This window comes from Aspergillus homomorphus, assembly GCF_003184865.1.
Source record: "Aspergillus homomorphus CBS 101889 unplaced genomic scaffold BO97scaffold_15, whole genome shotgun sequence".
NCBI classification, from domain to species: Eukaryota; Fungi; Ascomycota; class Eurotiomycetes; order Eurotiales; family Aspergillaceae; genus Aspergillus; species Aspergillus homomorphus.
The window spans coordinates 472991-491155 of NW_020291901.1; the positions used below are offsets into that span (position 1 = coordinate 472991).

The window sequence follows — 18165 nt, forward strand, 5'->3', positions numbered from 1 at the left end:
CCCATTTTAACCGAGACAACAACAATCTCAATCGGCGCAGACAATCAATCTATGATGCCGGCAGTGACGTGCATGTCTTTCCTGTCTCGGAAATGCACAATCCATATAGAATGCAGGGACCAACCGAGGGCAAACATAACAGTTCTCTCGATATACTGAACACGAAGCTCAAACGCTTGTACGGAGTAGTCCCTTTGGAAATAGCATAGCTTCAACGCAAACCAGAACAAGGTCCACGGCAACCTCCAAACCGAGACTTTGATGGATAAGTAGCATCGTCAGAGATGCTCAGAAGCCTCTACTCATATATAGATCGTCTTCATCATTCCTATCCAGTCGATCATCTGCAAAAATCTCATAGAAAGGGATCCCGGATCCCAGATCCCAGCCAGCACGGGTCTTGCTGCACCGAACATTCTAGGCCAGCCTTATGAACCACGGCTTGGATCGAGGCTAGACGTGGGGCTGCCGCTTGGGGTACCATCTGAGCCAGGGGTTGCATTCCGGTGGTGAGATGAGGGGCGTTGAGCCCCAAGTGCTCGGTCCGACTCCCAGCAACCAGGACGAGGCAGGCGCTCTCGATAAAGAAGGGGTTCAAGGGGAGATCCTACTTCGGTCAATGCCCGTCAATCACTCACGTATATCGGCTCACCTTGGAGATAGAACCGCCAAGATGGACGTGGTGTAGATTGTCAATAATAGTAACCGCACTCTCGACGCACTGCTTGCAGGCTTTCAGATTGCTGGGATCATCGGCGTCAACGGTGCCTGAGTAGTGCCAGGGCGGATGCAGGGCCGGTTCTTCAGAGCTCTGATTCGATGGCCGATAAATGAGCATGATCGCCCAAGGGTATACTTAGGGACTAGTGAGCACGTGGCACGATGCCAATTCAGGGAAAGAAAGGATCTAACTTACAAACATTCATTGACGGGCTGCTATTCGCTGGTTCCTCTGCTGACCGAGATGTCTTCTTGCTGTGCTGATAGTCTTTTGATTTGGCACTAAGTGCATGGGATGCCTTCAGTTGTGTCACCATAGAAGCATTGCTGTCCTGCTAGAGGTGGATGATCTCGCCCATTGCATATAAGGAATTCGTGGTGTGGTCGAGCACTGGATCATCTTTTCTCGAATTGAGAGATATATTTTTCGCAAGTACTAGAGTAGGCCGTCCCAGGATAAGACATATCATAGTACTGTTTCCCTTACAAAATGTAAGTTCTTCATGGGTCATAGACTGTAATTAGAAAGATGAGTACAGGCCGTTCGTTTTCTAAAGAGACGAAGGACTTTATGATCATTCACTCTTCCAAATTCTGGGCGTCCATTACGATTCCAGTTGCCATGAGCGGTCCCATTGCTGTCGCCAACTGCGCGTACGCCGCCTCAGGATCCCCGGTATCGAGGTAGTACTGAATGTGATTAACTGTCAGTGTGGTATAAACAGACCGCCTGAAATTCACTTATCAGCAGTAGATGGTGTTGCAGTACTAGCACGTCGGGCGTAGCGTTGCTGTTCTGGTGCATAAAAATAGCCTCTTGTATGAGTTTCTCGCCCATGTCAGCAAGTTCAGCACTTATGAATTCGATGGCCAAGGCGCTGCAAGATAACTTATAATGAGTGGCGGGGTTGTACCCTCCCAATGCATTGCTCTGAAGCTGACTTAACCACCCCTTGGAAAAGTCCGGGGTTTGAAGTGGAGGTATTGCCCATGCAGTAAGAATATATCTGTCCATAGATAGATCTATGAGCTCTTGAGGTCATGTAATCAAGAGCTGTTGGGGAGTTAGCAACATAAGGAATACGAGTGGCGATGGACCGAGGTGCTCTCTCATCAACGGTCGAGGTTGGAATGAGTCAGGTAAGATATTTCCGTCCAAGAACGCCTCGGTGTGAGTTTGCGGGTGATATTGCCCCATGATCAACCCGTGCAAGTGATGTAGAAAGGCGATGTTGGACGATGGTACATATATAAGACTTCCACCACTGGACGAGGGTGCTTTCGTATACACCGGAGATAATAACCTAAGGGTGTGTAGAACAAACCGCGAGTTTTTGATGAATGTGAAAAGACACACAGAATGAAGAGAGATACGCAATAGCAAACCTTTCAAATCTCGGGTCTCGGGGCTGTCACTGCGCATATGTGCTCGCCTTCGCGCATTTGCCCTAAAGTTGCATGGGATACTGCGTCGTAAGCATCGGCAACAGGGAGAACGGCCATCACACTTCAACTTCCGGTGTCGACACTCTTCGCACGCTTTGGAGACGTGAATTCGGGATCAAGGCGTCTTTGAAGTAGGTGACATATCTCTTGGTTAATCCGCAAGTCCGAAATGTGTATTTACCAAAGATGCGCGTACACCTGAGTGACAGAAGTGTGATAACTGATGCCAGGTAGGTGAGTTTCTCAAGAATATGACAGTAAGGCATCATGCGCAGTCCACAGATACGATTGTCTGGGGAAAGGAAGACAGGCCTTTCCGGGGGAAGACGATAGAGCAGGAACTAGCGAGACCGTCCGGGCACAACCCCGGATCGCCCTCTATTCCCGAGCCAAGCACTGAGTTCCGAAGCTGGTGCATGATAACATGTCCAGGGCTGACCATTTCTCTCCAACCTGGTGTGGATGGATGCTGAGCCTTTCATGAAGGCAGCAAGGTGCCCGGGGCAATTTCCGTCTTTGCTATTGTGTAGGTGAGGATCGGAGACTCTGCGAATCAAACACCACCGCTTGACGAATTCAGAAGCAGACACCCAAGCATTGAATGGCGTGTGAACAGAATAGGCTTGAAGTCTCTCGATTGTTATAAGCACGGCCAGGCAACAGTGACTTTGATCCCACCTTACCTTGTCCTGTCTCTAGTTACCGTGGACCCAGCGAGACGTCTATAGTAACTGTCATGACCTGGAGATCAAGTCTATTTGACTCAATTCTCCGACTATCCGCTTTCCTAACAACCAATTATGCCATTCTCAACGAGCAGCTAAACCAGACTTTCGGGGCAGAAGTGGTATTGTGGAAAACTATCGTTACTAGCAATCGAAGGGTGAGTGATAGCTGGAAATACGGCAATGGGCTAGAGCTGTCAAAAGTCACACGAAGCCAGCTTACTACAGATACGATATGCTTATCTAGTACTTTGGGGATGTTAGCATTAACTACACTATCTCTGCAGAGAATATTCGCTAAGAAGTTGACATATATTGCTGGTGAAGGTGCTGCAGAAAATGAATACCAATAAGACCTAATAGCCAGCTAAGCCATTACAAACTGGAGCAGCACAGGTTACATAGAGACTTAAAGCCACACTCTACTTGTTCCCAAAGAGAGGCACTAAATAATTACTGTAGGAAGAGTCATAAAAAGGCATTGATTACATAAGCATCGCAGCCGATCAGTCGGCCCGGACACTTTTTCGAACCTGATCTCGCCAACTCCGCGGCAGAGCTGCAACTGCGAACATGTCGTCGTTTCGATCATCCGCTTTTCATTCCCTACTTCGGAGCAGGACCTCGTTACTGCGTTCTCAGCAGAGAAGATGGGCTCAGGTACATGATGTCCGCTTCCTTGCGACACACCATGACCCCAAGCAGGTGCTGGATAGATACAAGTCGAAGCTCGACCAGAAAGCCAAGCAGTGAGTCAAAAGAGATCCTCCCAAAGTCCGACGATCATCACGCTTATTTCGAATTGACTAGGGAGGGTCATGAGGATATTGAATCCCTGAAAGATGCCTACAAGGAAAAGATTCAAGACTTCCGCCGTCAAGCATCCACCTCAATCACTCCCGAGCCATCGACGCCGTCTTCATCCACCACCGGTCCCCCTCCCCCACCGACGCCACCTCCTTCCCCTCAAGCTCAAGCTGCGATCAAGGCTACGACTTCTACTAAGTCAGGCGGCATCAAAGGCCTCGACTCTTTCCTTGACGTCGAAAAGATCCGCGGCCTTCCACCCAAGGAAATCGAGGCCCTCTGGCGCCTTCGGCACGCGAACAACTCCCACTCCATTTGTGCCTGTATCCCGGTGGAGACATATCAGCGCATTGTGGACGCTGCTCGTCAGAACCCTCAGTTTATCCTGCCTTTGCCGCGCAATGCGACGCAGTCCGAGCCAGCGGAGGGTGAGAACAGCGAGGCTGCCAACGGCGGAGCAGACATCCATTTCCTCCAATGGGCCTTCCACCCGCCGGCCTCAGCGCCGTCCCCGTCCGCCACTCATGCGTCTCTTGCCAACTCCCATACTTCCACCATCATCTTCACGCATCTTGCCGCCTACAAGCTGCATGGCTCCTTTGCCCAGCCGCATACCACCATCACCCACCACCTTGATCTCGCCGATGACAAGGGACTCGTTCTCATGCACGGCCAGGTGATGCCAGACTCGGGGGTCTCTATCAATGATGCCAGCTGGCTGGTCAGCTGTGTGCAGCGATTCTATGACTTTGGTGGACAAGCCAGTGGCCGGAAGGGAGAACTGTTGCGGATGTTCACGCGGGGTGATGTGCAAAATTTCAAGATTGAAGACCTGATGGCCGAGGCGGAGAAGTTGTAGATGAGCTCGTGAGAGGATTCTGTGTACCATAGATTTAGTCAATGCATGACCTGGTTTCGACCTCGTATCACCTACATCCAGGCTGGCTGCGTGACAGGTGAATGCCAAGACCACCCAGACTCGGGGAAAGCGCCGGGATCGGCACTAGTTCCCTGCCGTAACGGTGTCATATCACGTGAGTATCCATCCTGCAGCCCCGCGCGCCTCCTCCGCGCGCGAAAGCCAAACACGCGTCCAGACTTTCGACCACCACGGTTCCGATTGGCACCAGAGCTTTGTTCCAGACTGACTGCTCCCCCTCTTATCATTGGGAGTACAGAGTACTTCCCAACATTTAACCAAGAGAAGAGTTGGTTCCCAACCGTTTTCGTGTTCTGTCTGTGACTCTGCAGGGTCCAGATCGCCGGAGTAACTTGCCTGATCAACGCTAGCTCCAACATCCGAATTTCTCCGGAAATCGTTAGATTCACATCACTCTGTGCTCAATCCTGATTTATTTCGCAAAAACTCCCCATCTTCCGCTGCATCTCCAGCTGCATTCTCAACCAACGACGGGTCCACTACCTGCATACTGTCTTGGGCGGCATAGAGTCGACGCCAGTGGGAGAAGCTGTCCCGACTACTGCTTTACCCGTCCAGTGTGCCCTGCTACAACTGGCAACGCGCGCACGCGCTCCTGCCCCCAAAGGAAAACCCGCCGTAAACGTCACCTCCCGTCACAACTCTCCGGCTGATAAAGCGTTCCAACCCCGCGGTCATGACTTGAGGGATACAGAAACGAGGCACACCCCGCGGGAATCTTTGAATGATATTTACTTTTTCTCCCCCCTCTTCTTCTTTTTTCTTTCTTTTTTCCCCCTAGTTTCGACAAGTTCGATTAACACAGAACGCAGCCATGGCTCGGAGATATATGATCCCGTGGCTGTATGACTTGGGGGTGTGGATTTTCACCCTCTGTCTGGATATCTTCTTTCGCGAGGTCTACTCTCGCGGTGCATGGCGGATCCCCAAGCGGGGCCCCGTAATTATCGTCGCGGCGCCCCATGCGAATCAATTCGTGGATTCAATCCTGCTGATGCGCATCATGAAGCACTATGCGGGCCGTCGCATTTCGTTCCTGATCGCCGACAAGTCCATGCGCGAACCTTACATTGGGACTATGGCTGGATGCATGGGTGCGCTGCCTGTCGTGCGCTCGATGGATCATGTCAAGCCAGCCAAGGGTGAGATCTACCTCCCAGACCCGGAGAACGACCCCACCCTGCTGAAGGGACGTGATTGCGATTTCACAAGTGACCAGTTCATGGTGGGTGGGACCATCATTCTGCCCCGTGTCGGCAAGTCGAGCCCCGAGCAACAGGCAATCGAAGAGATCATCGACGCGAATACGATTCGACTGCGCAAGCCGTTCAAGACTTTCGACAAGGACCACCCTCTCCACGATGCTTTGCGCAAGGGAACCCCGTTCAAGATCGCTCCCCATATTGATCAGAGCAAGATGTTCGATGCGGTGTACCGTGAATTGATTGCCGGTGGCTGTATTGGTATCTTCCCTGAAGGTGGCAGTCACGATCGTCCTAGCCTTCTTCCCTTGAAGGCTGGTGTGGCTATCATTGCGTTGGGCACACTTGCAATGGATCCCAACTGTGGGCTGTCTATCATCCCGTGTGGTATGAACTACTTCCATCCGAATAAGTTCCGCTCTCGTGCAGTGGTCGAGTTCGGAAACCCCGTTCAGGTGCACCCGGACCAGATTGAGGCCTTCAAGGCTGGTGGAAATTCCAAGCGGAACGCGGTGGGCTCCCTTTTGGAGACAATTACCGAGGCATTGACTACCGTGACCCAACAAGCTCCGGACCATGAGACCTTGATGGTCATCCAGGCCACCCGTCGACTGTACAAGCCGCTGAGAATGAAGCTTCCTCTCCCCGTCGTCATCGAGCTCAACCGACGTCTTCTCAAAGGCTATACCCAGTTCAAAGACGAACCCAAGGTACTTCAACTCAAAAAAGCTATCTTCGACTACAACCGGCGGCTCCGCGCTGTGGGTATCCGCGATCACCAAGTTGAATGGGGCGATGTGAAGCACCGTCCCTGGTGGCTGGTCCTGGGCACCTTGCTCTACCGTGTCGGCGAACTTCTCACGCTGGCCATTGGCACCCTTCCCTCTGTAGCCCTCTTCTGGCCCGTCTTCGTCACCGCCAAGGTCGTCTCCGTGAAAAAGAAACGCGCCGCTCTGGCCAACTCCGTCGTGAAGCTCGAGGGCCGTGACGTCGTCGGCAGCTGGAAGATCCTGGTCGCCATGGGCCTGGCCCCCGCGCTCTACACCTGGTACACGGTGATCGTGACCATCTGGCTTCACTACTGCCGGCACGACGGGTTCTACGCCTCGGTCGTCCCGTGGTGGTTGAACGCACGGACCTACATTCCCGACTCGATCCCGCTTGCGCTCTTCTCCATCTTCTTCTTCGGCCTGATGATCTCCGTCTCCTTCGCGGGTCTCCGCATCGGCGAGATCGGCATCGACGTCCTCAAGTCGCTGCCCCCGCTCCTCGTCGCCCTCAACCCCCGCTCCGCCAGCTCGCTGGCCAAACTCCGCGCCGAGCGCCAAGCCCTCTCCGCCAAAGTCGTCGACGTGATCGACAACTTCGCCCCCGAGATCTTCCCGGACTTCGAGTCCGAGAAGCTGATCGACCACGGCCACCCCGGCGACGACGCCTACCAGTCCCGCCTCAAGAGCATGCCCCCCAGCGAGCCCGAGAGCCGCAACCGCAGCGCCAGCCGCAACGGCCGCAGCCGCTCCCGCAGCGCCGGCTTCAACCTCTACGAAACCTTCCTCAAGCCCCTCAGCATCAAATCCAAAGACGATCTCGGCGAAGTCAACCGCCGCATCCGCGATTCGATGCAGGAGCGCGGCCGCCAACGTGTCCGTGCCGAGTACGATCAGGACGGAGCGGAGGAGGATGTCGTCTCGTTGGATGGCTCAGCCAGTGTCGGCAGTGGTGATCTAGTCGTGGTGGAGGAGATGAAGAAAACGAAATGATTTGACGATGCTTGAGTGGCGAGGATGGGATACATCATAGGTGTTGAGGTTCCTCTAGTTTTTTTTTTGTCTCCCTTGGTAAGGATTGGAGGCTGATTTAGCTGATATGAGCATTGTTCTATCGGTGCAACGTACACGCAAGTCCTGTAGCGGGTCACGTTCTGGTGAAGGTGGTTGTTGTTGTCGTTGTGGAAGTGTCGATACCCTCTCTCATTTTTTTTTCCCTTCCCATGACTTTAACCTTCGATTCCTTCTTTGTTTTTCATGTGGTTGTTGTGCATGTTGCATGTTATCCTGTTGCGTTCTGCGAGTTGATATATTCTGTCTTGCGGTTAGGAAAGTGAAATGAATGTGACATGTATTATGGGCTTTTTATGGAATTCTCTTCTCTCAAGTTGCAGAGTGGTTGTAACTAGTAGTCTAGTAGGGAAGACCGGTTCCACGTGCCTCCAACCAACCGCCAAGGCGGGATTGCGCCATAGAGCGGTGACGAGGGGATGATGCCCGACAGGGGGTCGTATTGTTAATGTTCTTATCCACATGAACATCAACCTTCCTTCATTTTGACTTTCAACTTCTCGATCGAAACCAGGTTCCCATCTACAGCACGCTACAGAGGACAAGGTTCTCGTCTAGATTATTCAATTCATCATACGGGTGTGTGTGTATTGCATGCATGTCTAATGACTATATACTCTGATGCTTATGAAATAAATGCTGATGATATGCCTTGCTCGCTGGTTAGATGTATGTCATTAATTAGGAGGTATCGTCAAAACCGGGTATCGTGCTGCGGTTGGAGAAAATCGACTAAAAGTGGGAGATATATGGTCGGCCAACTCGAACTTCATCAGACTCGGGGAAACGAGTTCAAACGCGCTTGTCGAGGAGCAGACCTCCAGCTGGGGTTTTGCTGCTGAAGCCTTCGTCGCGGTTGAAGATCTTCTCGCCGCGCAGCCAGGTCTCGCGGACCATGCCGCGAAGCGTGCGGCCTTGGTAGGGGGAGCATTTGTTACGGAAGAGCATGGTGCTGGGCTCGACGACCCATTCGGCCGTATCGTCGAAGACACAAATGTCTGCATCGTGGCCAGGGATGAGGTCGCCCTTCTGACTCTCAAGGCCAACCTGGCGAGCCGTGTTGGTGCAGCAGAGGCGGACGATGTCTTGGAGAGCTTGAGTCGTGGTCTCGTCGGTGCTGGTGGCGAGGCCTTTCCGTCGACTGAGCTCTGTCCACAGGATTGGAAGACCCAGGCCAACAGAGGAAATGCCACCCCAGGCCGAGAAGAAACTGCCTTCATTTGTCACGTGACCACTAGATGTGCAGCCACCAGGCACATTAGATGGTAGCAGCTTCAGATCGGGCGTACAGGGCGAGTGATCAGACACGATGGTCTTGATGACGCCTTCGTCGGCATGGCGTTCGACCTCTTCCCAGAGACGGTCCTGGTTGGACTGCGAACGGATGGGAGGACAACACTTGTGACGAGTATCACCATCACGGATCTCCTCAGCAGCCAGGGACAGGTAGTGGAAGCATGTTTCGGCTGTGATAGGAACACCCTCAGCACGAGCCTTGCGCAGCAACGGGATGGCTTCCATCGCAGAGAGGTGGACAATATGCAAGGGAAGCTTGGGGGCCAGGTGGGACAGCGCGAGGATCTCTTCTACGGCGCGAGTCTCATAGGACGATGGACGAGATGCGAGGAAGGTGGAGTACGCCTCAACGGGACCTTCGGGCGCCGATTCCGTATCTCCAGCCATTTCTGCATGAAACATAAGCGTCGTGGGCTCATCGGCCAGTTCAGCCATGGCCTTTCGGATGTCATCCGGGGAGACGGCGGGGAACTCGTCAACCTAGTAAGGTTAGTATGGCAACACACTATCAGAGACTAAAGACGCAGGGACAGAACCACATACCCCGCTATCGATAAGGAATCCTTTGAAGCCTCGCACTCCTTCATTCACCAAAGCCTTCAACTCGCCGGCATTTCCGGGGATAATGCCACCATAGAAGCCAACGTCTACCCAGCACTTTCCATGGGCTGCGCGGAGCTTCTCCTTGAAGTTGGCTACTGTGGTGGTAGGTGGAATGGCATTCAGAGGCATGTCAATGACCGTGGTAACACCACCGAACGCAGCGGCCTGGGTACCAGTATAGAAGCCTTCCCATTCGGTACGGCCGGGCTCGTTCAGGTGCACATGGGCGTCAACCAACCCAGGCAGTAAGACATGAGGGGAATAGTCCGTGTACGGAGTGCCAGCAGGAAAGTCAGTAGCAGGGATCACGGAATCGAAGACTGCCGTGATCTTTCCACTGGTGCGGGAGATAACGATAGTGGCTGCCGTCAAACGCCCCGAAATGACGGCCCGTGAGGAAACGATAACTGTGATCGACGGTATTTGAACGGGCTCCATTGTGTCTATGGACCGCAAGGACTGAACGAGAGAAAGAGGACAGAAGACGACAGGAATGCAAGAGGCAGAGCAGACAAAAGGTCGAGGCAGGAAGTCAGACTACCGAACAATGGACAAAGATAAGGAAGGAGATGAGCAAATAAGGCGGAAACAGTGGTAGGCAAGGGATTCTCTTCGCTGATAAGACAAAGGGCGAGAAAACGATCGAGTCAGGCCCTCCGATAAGGGGTTGTTTAAGTATTCGGCGAGATAAGCAGGCATTGTTCTCTCCTCCGCCTCGCCCGATTAGTAGGCCAATCGCTCATAATATTGATCGAGTAACAGAAATCGGGATCCACAGCAGTGACAGATCCACCGGGTCTACCTCTCTTTGCCTCTCGTTTAAAGGTTGAACTCCTGACGATCAACTGGATACGACTATTCTGCACTTCACCACAAAGGTGTGGTAGTGATCTTGAGCCTCCTCACCAACTGCTCTCATGACTTGGGAAAAGTGCTTGTGTTGCGTCGCGGCAGGTTCTTCCTCCCTTTGTATGCCTTCATTATTCCCCATTGACGCGGCAGACAGTCGCGAAGGGGGCTGCGAGAATGTCCGGGTCTGTGTGTTCATCACCCATGGGTCGGAAATGTCGGGCGCCTCCGGCATCCGCCATCGGGGATCCCCTGGGGCGAAACAAATTTTCGTCGGTTTGGCATGCTGTTACTCGATCAAAACTCGGAGGGGTACCTGAATTTGACATTTCCGTTACTCGATCAAAATTCTCCAGCGGCCGCGGGATAGGTAGTTGAGCATTGACCCTTCTCTTCCCCTGTTGTCCCGGAGGCTTTCAAGCGTGGCCCAGGCTGAGTGGCTCAGTGGAAAAGCATTGCCGGTTCTCCAAAGGATCTAGACGGATTTGATTCCAGTCTCCGATTAGTTGTCTGGAAAAAATGCGGGAAAACACCACACAGACTGACCGCCTTGAGGACAAATTCTGCCTGCCGGCTTTGCGGGATTTCGATTAGGTTGAATTGCCACCACCCACCTCAATTTCCTGTCTATGCTCAGAATTGTCCCTGCTTGGTTTCCAGGGGGAGGCGAAGATGGTGATGGCATAGCATTATACTTCAATGAGGTCAGGTTGACTCGATTGTCAGCAAGCGAATACACCACCCCGATGACGGATACCAACAGGCGGTGTAGGTTTATCTCGGCAGAGGCGGTGTCACTCTTCAGCGCCGACATCGAAGCGTCCATGGACCGGACCGAGTCTCTGGTTCCTATCTCGGTAGTAGAAAGAGAAATCATGTGAGGATATTGAACCCCTCTCCTTGTTTTGTTCTGCAGGGAAAAAAAGTCAAATAAAGATCAGTTGCATCGGCTATCGCGGCCGTTGAGAGTGCAATGCACGAGGCAAGAAATGAATGTCTCACAACATGGCAAAGCAGAGCGAGTCGATGCCTTCCCAAAGAGGAAGGGAATTGCCTTTCCGACCATTCGTTGCAGTGCCCAAAGTCAGGTTGCTGGGTCACGTGCCGGGACAGCGTTGGGCGCAGTGGTTTCGATCATGAGGTCTACTCGAATACGAGGAGAGATCCTTGTCACGAGCGAATGTCTTCGCTGGATCTGCAACACGAACACAATTGCGTGACGTTACAGAGACTTGGGGTTTTGATTGTCTGTCTGTCTGTTTGTCTGTCTAGATCGCTTATCAACCACTAATGCACAAACAATGAATCAAACACACTTTACAGTCCGTTGATTCCGTCCTTAAACTGACGAATGTCATACTCCTCAGGGTATGTCTCCAATATACGCTTGAGGTCTTTCATTTGCTCCTGTGCCTCCTCTGTGATCTCTTCGTACACCCCTTCGAATGCAGACCGTAGGGGTGGTTTCAACTCGCGTTCAGCCTCGCCGAACTCCTTCAAGACTGCTTTGCGGAGCTGATCGCGTGTATCTCGCTCGATATCTTCGTTCCAAAGCCCTTCGTTCTCCAACCACTTCCGCAGACGGATAATCGGATTATCACGCCGCTTCCAATCTTCCACCTCAACACGGGCTCGATAGGCGAAGCTGTCATCACTGGTGCTGTGATGTGAAACGCGGTAGCTCATCGCCTCAATAAGGACCGGCTTGCCCCCATCAGTCAAAGCGATCCGCCGAGCTTCGCGCATCGCTTCATAGACGGCGAATATGTCGTTCCCATCAACACGGATTGTGTCAATCCCATAGCCAACGCCACGACTCGCGATACCATCACCGCGATACTGCTCCAGGGTCGGAGTCGAAATAGCATATCCATTATTGCGACAGATGAAGACCACGGGGCAGGATCGTGTGGCAGCGATGTTGAGACCCGCATGGAAATCACCTTCACTGGCAGCTCCTTCACCAAAGTAGCAGGCTACGATTCGAGGTGGCAGATCAGGGTTCTGTAGGGTTTGTAACTTCAAAGCATAGGCAGCGCCTGACGCTTGAGGTATCTGGGTCGCAAGGGGCGAGGAAATTGTGTGCTGCAATGGTCAGCCGTCCTACTCCCCAGGCTCACTCAGTCATTGTATGAGTAACTCACGGTTCGGGGATAGTTTTTGCCATAATGAACAGGCATATTGCGGCCGCGGCTATTATCATGCTGATTGGCAAACAGCTGGCTCATGAACTCTTTGAGGGTAAAGCCTCGCTGTTGGAAGACTCCGGCCTCACGATACTGGGCGAACACGACGTCGTCGGGGGTCAATGCGGCGGCGGACCCAACGCTGATGCCCTCCTCTCCAGCAGAAACCTTCACTGACGATTAGCTTCTTTCCATACTATGTCAATATCCGCCAAACAGAATTGGGCCTCTACCATGTAAAAGCTTAACCGGCCTTGTCTCTGAGCCTCGAACATGACCACGTCCATGACGCTCACTAGCCTTTGTCAGACGCGATGTGATAATTCCAGGGCAAGAATTTCCACTGACCGGTCAACATATTCTTGTACCACTCCAAGATCTGTTCCTTCGGTATATCGAGGGGCTTGCGTGTCTTGTCAACCAACACTCCGTCGGAATCCATGACTCGATAGGTAGGGATGTTGGACACCTCGGTGGGATTGATGAACTCCATATCGTTGGTGAATTTGCTATTGACAGCTCCTGGAAATCGGACTCTAATACAAACTGTTAGCTATCGATATCCGTGGTTTTGCTAGGCGCGCAATGTTGTGGGGAGAGGGGTCATACCGATCAGATCCCGGGCGCTGTGATATTGAACTACCCCATCTGCGAGGTATCTTCGGTGCTAGCGCTAAAGAGCGATTGAATGAACGAGAAAACGAACGAGAAATGCTGAGGATCATGATGTCTCTATTCAGTGCCAGAATCATAGAATGATGCTGTGGCAGAAAAAGAGATCCTCTGGTATGCACAGGGTGCTGCGATCTATCCAGTGTCCCTGGAATTCCTGGGGAATGCGGAGAAAACGGTTGGCCTCGGGCTCGACGTCACATGGACACCGGGGATAGCCGCGATTGGGAAGTCGAGTTTGCTTTGTTTGCGCTGATAACCGAGTGATTGCAAGCACATGATCAAGAGGAAGATCTACTTATCAACGTCGGTTATTGATTCTTTCGACAACTCCCGACAATACATTCATGACACAGATAACTAAAGAAGCTTCGAAGCTGGAAATGCGTCGGCCGGGACTAGCAGTCTCCGTTTGGTGTGAGAGCTGGCTCCTTCGGCATGCCGATCCTCGGCCCGTGGTTCCGTGTGAGCCGATAGCGTTGAAGCATGGACTTTTTCAACCAGGTGGGCTCCATCGTAGCATCTCTATCAATCGTTGATATTACTCCTTTTTCTTTTCCTTTTCGTACGGAGCTTGCATGAGCGTGTGGCTGAGTTGAGGTCCCACGAACCTTGTCCAGGACAGCTCGCTCAGGTCTGACAGCCCCGCTCAGGAGCTGCGTAAAAGGCGGCTTCAAGTCTTTCCACCAGCTCTGGTGTCGCCCAAGACAATGCCTAGAGCCCCATAGCACCTTTCACTTTTGGCTAATGAGTGACATGTAGACTAAACTTCGGCTAATTATGCCATTTGACCGGCAAATATATCCAGACGAGAACGGTTGTTGCTTCATTTTGCTTGGTTGTCTCGTGTCTGCACTCAAGAGAATGACTCGTCAGTGCTGGAGATCAATCACACCGGATATAGTCGGAATGGGACCTGCAGTGAAGGCTCAGTTCAGTTCGCTAACACCTTAGACAGGCCTTAGACCATGAAGCTAATGGTGAAGCTATGGCATCTTGGATGGCGTCGCGTGTACACCGGGCTCGGACGGAGCGGCTAGTAAAGATGACTCGGCTGCGCTGGGCGGAAATATTATTAGGACCAGTGCACGAGAAGTTGGCAACAGACCAACATCTTGGGGAGTGAAGTAGAGACGTATATACAATATAAGAGTAGATCGACTTGGTGGAGCTGCAGCTCCGCTACTGGTCGTGGAAGATACCGGATTGCGTATGGTTGACGAGCAGAGGTCGTCAAGATTCCTCCTTGTGTCTGGACCGAGGTATAAGGTTGATTGCAATTACGCGCGGAGATTACCTTTTCACGACGCACCCTCGAGGAAGATGCTGGATTTGAAGCTGTAGAAAGGCTACTGGAACGGACATCTTCCCAAGTCTCTCTTTCAATAGGACTATCTATTTACTTATTACTCAGTATTTCCATACTTAATGGCAACGCTCGGTCGGCGGGTGCTGGCGAACTGCCTAATGCGGTAAGCATCGCCATTTCCCCCATCCATTCATTGATTCATCATCCCTTCTTGTCTTCTCCTCTTTCGACTTTCTACTTCTATCATCTACCATCTCCTATTCATCCTCCAGCTCTTTGCCTTATACTCGCAAAGGCACCCTCTCACTCACTCACTTTCTTCCTGTCTTTATCTACAAACCTAGACGGCTCCGACTCCCTGTTTCAACACCGGCTACTGCCGAGTGCCGCGCAGCCCGTAGCGATTGATCGACCGAACGGGCCAACCACATCCCGCACCATGGATCCGCTCGCTTCCCTCCGGCAGCTGGTTCAAACCCATCCCCTCATCGATAACCATGCTCATAACCTCCTCGATAAACCCAATGCATGCAACTACACAAAGTACGCTTTCGAGCAAATCACATCGGAGGCCCAAGGCGTTGCCTTGGAGAATGCACCCCTTACCTTACCGCTTCAACGTGCCGCTCATCAACTTGCGAGCCTCTATGATTGTCCCTCGAATGATTGGGACCGTGTAAAGGCGGCCCGCGATCAATGGGTGGAACGAGATTACGATGAACTAATTCGCCGCTGTCTCGAAGGCACGCATAGCCTTCTGCTGGATGATCTTTTGACTGAGGGGGATATCGAGCCCTTTGACTGGCATGATCGTTTCACTGCAGCCCCGACTAAGCGAATCGTACGGATTGAGGTAGTGGCCGCCCAGGTCCTCGCTTCCATCCTACCTGAAGGATATTTGGGGTCCCTAGATGACATCGTCAATTTGAAACAGAACTTCGACCAATTTCGCCAAAGCTTTCATCAAGAGATCGAGAAAGCGATTGCGGACCCTGTGGTAGTCGGGTTCAAATCTGTCATCTGCTATCGTACTGGCCTGAACGTCCAATCCGCTGATGATGAGGGAAATGAAAATTGTCTGCTTCGATCTTTTGCTCGAACAATTCAACAAGGGACTGGCTCCACTTACCGTGTTGAAGACAAGCCCTTGAATGACTGGGTCGTTCAACAGACCCTGGATCTGCTTCAGAACGCTAGAACCACGACGCCTTCTGGCCCGAATAAACCATTGCAACTCCACACCGGGCTCGGAGACAATGATATTAACTTAATCCTCTCGAATCCTGCCTACCTACAGGACCTGATTGCCAGATATTCGAAAGTGGACTTTGTCTTATTACACTCATCTTACCCCTATACCCGCGAGGCAGGTTACCTCGCTTGCGTTTACCCTAATGTCTACTTAGACCTTGGAGAAGTGTTCCCGATGGTGAGCCGAGACGCCCAGGAGTCTATAATCCGAGAAAGCCTGGAAATCGTACCGACCAACCGTCTTCTGTGGAGCACGGACGGCCACTTTTTCCCGGAGACGTTCTGGCTTGCCAACAAGCAATTCCGGGACGCACTCGAGAAGGTGAGGGCGGATATCCTATAAGATATTGACCTCATAAGCTTACCACATTTAGGTTCTTGTGGACTATGTTCGTCAAGGTGACTTTGCTATCGACCAGGCTAAAGCAGCAGCTTCGGATATACTCTTCCACAACTCGAATCGACTATACAATTTAAATGAGACCCTTTTCTACGGTGAGACGCACAAATCTGCCTCTAGGCCACTAAAAGGGTCATCAAGCGATGAATGGGAGGCCTTTGTACGGAACAATCCGGATATCAAGTATATATGGCTGCAGTTCTTCGACTATACCGCGACGCTGCGCCTACGCATTTTCCCAGTTCGGGAGTTTGCCAAGATCGTACGCAAAGAACGTCGTATAGGGGTCTGTCTGGCCACCCAGCAGATGCTCCAAAATGACACAGTTTGTCCCGAGGGCTCTACCACCGGTCAATTTTACATGAAGCCAGATCTGTCCACTCTTTCCCGCAACGTAGGGCTGGACTCCAAAAGTGCGACTGTCATGAGCTGGTGGTTTACAGAGGAGGGTGCGCCCTTGCCTGGATGCCCTAGGAGCCTTCTACGCAATGTGACTTCCCGGCTGCAGACCAACCATGAAATTCAAGTCCTGTGCGGGTTCGAAATCGAAGTTGTGTTTCTGGAATGCATCACCAATCCTGACTCAAAAGAGGAAGAATTTGTTCCGTGTGTCAGAAACCACTCCTGGTCCCAGATGACCAGGGAGACCAGACGTATGGTGCCTTTGCTCGAAGAAATTGTCGAGAACCTCGCGTCTATCGGCATTGATATCCAGCAGTTCCACGCTGAATCCGCCCCTGGTCAATTTGAATTTGTCCTTCCTCCTGAGTCACCCGTGGCTGCGGTTGACACCCTTATGAAAGCACGGCAGGTGGTGACCCAGGTCGCTGAACAACATGGTCTTCGTGCCACGCTGCATCCCCGTCCTTACCCCCACGCTGCTGGCACAGCGTCCCACGCACATCTCTCTATCAACCCACCCACCAAAGAGGATAATTTTCTTGCAGGTATTCTCCAGCACTATCCGGCCTTGATGGCCGTTGCACTTGCTGGGGATGTTAGTTATGATCGGGTTAGTTCTGGCCTGTGGGCTGGTAGCGAGTGGGTTGCTTGGGGTACGCAGAACCGTGAAACACCAATCCGGAAAATCTCCCCAGGGCATTGGGAAATCAAGACATTAGATGGGCTAGCGAATATGTACATCGCCATGTCGGCTTTCTTGGCTGCAGGCTATCTTGGAGTGGAGAACAACGAACCTTTGACGGCCTCTGATTGTCCCTGTGAGTACCCTGATTTGTGGTTTAGCTGCAAGCATCTGCCCCTGCTTTGTGTTTCATCCTTTCTGACCGAGACAGATGATGCTGCGACCTTGGATGAAGCGGACCGTCAGGTCTACGGCATCACTACTCCACTGCCGAAATCGCTGTCTCAGAGCCTTGATCATCTGGAAGCGGATTCTGCTTTGCAAAGCATACTTGGTTCGACCCTAGTCGAGAACTACATCATTGTCAAACGCGCAGAGAAGAAGACGCTGGATGCGATGGAGGAAGATGCACGGAGAAAGTGGCTGTTGGAGCGATATTAATTTTGACGTATATACCTCGCATAGCGAACCGATTTGCCCTGACGATCAATATGATTTTTTCTAGTGACATTTATTTGCTTTGTGGACTTTTGGAAGTTCCTCTGGCATATGAATGATGAATGCAGCATGTTAATGCTACTGATTCGATGAATGGATTGGTCTAATGGCATTCAATAGATGTGCCATCAAAGCTTTGATTGATGATGGCGATTTCACGGAGTGAAGGGTAATCCCCCCCTCCCCCGGTGAATGCTACAATTCCAGCAGACGACCATGATCGTATCCTTTGTCTACCTCTCTTCCTTTTCTTCCCAGCTAATCTCATCCTTTCCCAAGCTAACTCTACCAGCATCTTGCGGAAGTACAGACCCAGCTTCGTCCAGAAAATCAAGAGGA

General features: G+C 52.0%; 6 protein-coding genes across 6 annotated transcripts; 3 read left to right on the forward strand and 3 right to left on the reverse strand.

The window, feature by feature from the left end:
* Positions 1 to 355: 355 nt before the first annotated feature.
* Positions 356 to 838, reverse strand: BO97DRAFT_424159 (uncharacterized protein; the record flags this gene model as incomplete). The annotated part of the gene is made up of 2 exons (XM_025696944.1): positions 356 to 607; positions 653 to 838. 2 exons carry the CDS (start codon positions 836 to 838, stop codon positions 356 to 358), a joined length of 438 nt encoding a protein of 145 aa, XP_025552139.1.
* A 2608-nt stretch (positions 839 to 3446) lies between these two features.
* On the forward strand, positions 3447 to 4585 carry BO97DRAFT_442828 (ATP11 family protein). Its single transcript, XM_025698305.1, has 2 exons — positions 3447 to 3640; positions 3702 to 4585. The coding sequence occupies exons 1-2, from the start codon at positions 3465 to 3467 to the stop codon at positions 4555 to 4557; spliced, it is 1032 nt and encodes a 343-aa protein (XP_025552140.1). The 5' UTR covers positions 3447 to 3464; the 3' UTR covers positions 4558 to 4585.
* A 491-nt stretch (positions 4586 to 5076) lies between these two features.
* On the forward strand, positions 5077 to 7969 carry BO97DRAFT_405203 (putative glycerol-3-phosphate acyltransferase Sct1). The gene has a single exon (XM_025695135.1). The coding sequence runs from the start codon at positions 5453 to 5455 to the stop codon at positions 7598 to 7600; it is 2148 nt and encodes a 715-aa protein (XP_025552141.1). The 5' UTR covers positions 5077 to 5452; the 3' UTR covers positions 7601 to 7969.
* A 501-nt stretch (positions 7970 to 8470) lies between these two features.
* Positions 8471 to 10015, reverse strand: BO97DRAFT_344023 (allantoinase alX; the record flags this gene model as incomplete). The annotated part of the gene is made up of 2 exons (XM_025691715.1): positions 8471 to 9454; positions 9518 to 10015. 2 exons carry the CDS (start codon positions 10013 to 10015, stop codon positions 8471 to 8473), a joined length of 1482 nt encoding a protein of 493 aa, XP_025552142.1.
* Positions 10016 to 11743: 1728 nt separating this feature from the next.
* Positions 11744 to 13105, reverse strand: BO97DRAFT_424164 (thiamine pyrophosphate-dependent dehydrogenase E1 component subunit alpha; the record flags this gene model as incomplete). Its single annotated transcript, XM_025696945.1, has 4 exons — positions 11744 to 12511; positions 12571 to 12780; positions 12846 to 12907; positions 12961 to 13105. The coding sequence occupies 4 exons, from the start codon at positions 13103 to 13105 to the stop codon at positions 11744 to 11746; spliced, it is 1185 nt and encodes a 394-aa protein (XP_025552143.1).
* Positions 13106 to 15032: 1927 nt separating this feature from the next.
* Positions 15033 to 17769, forward strand: fluG (extracellular developmental signal biosynthesis protein FluG; the record flags this gene model as incomplete). Its single annotated transcript, XM_025698306.1, has 3 exons — positions 15033 to 16166; positions 16219 to 17464; positions 17540 to 17769. The coding sequence occupies 3 exons, from the start codon at positions 15033 to 15035 to the stop codon at positions 17767 to 17769; spliced, it is 2610 nt and encodes an 869-aa protein (XP_025552144.1).
* Positions 17770 to 18165: the final 396 nt, after the last annotated feature.

Bases quoted from the DNA above. Each gene is read 5' to 3' on its own strand.
- BO97DRAFT_442828 (XM_025698305.1), top strand. From the start codon at position 3,465: ATGTCGTCGTTTCGATCATCCGCTTTTCATTCCCTACTTCGGAGCAGG. The intron at 3,641-3,701 runs GTGAGTCAAAAG...CGAATTGACTAG, and splicing joins CTCGACCAGAAAGCCAAGCA to GGAGGGTCATGAGGATATTG.
- BO97DRAFT_405203 (XM_025695135.1), top strand. From the start codon at position 5,453: ATGGCTCGGAGATATATGATCCCGTGGCTGTATGACTTGGGGGTGTGG.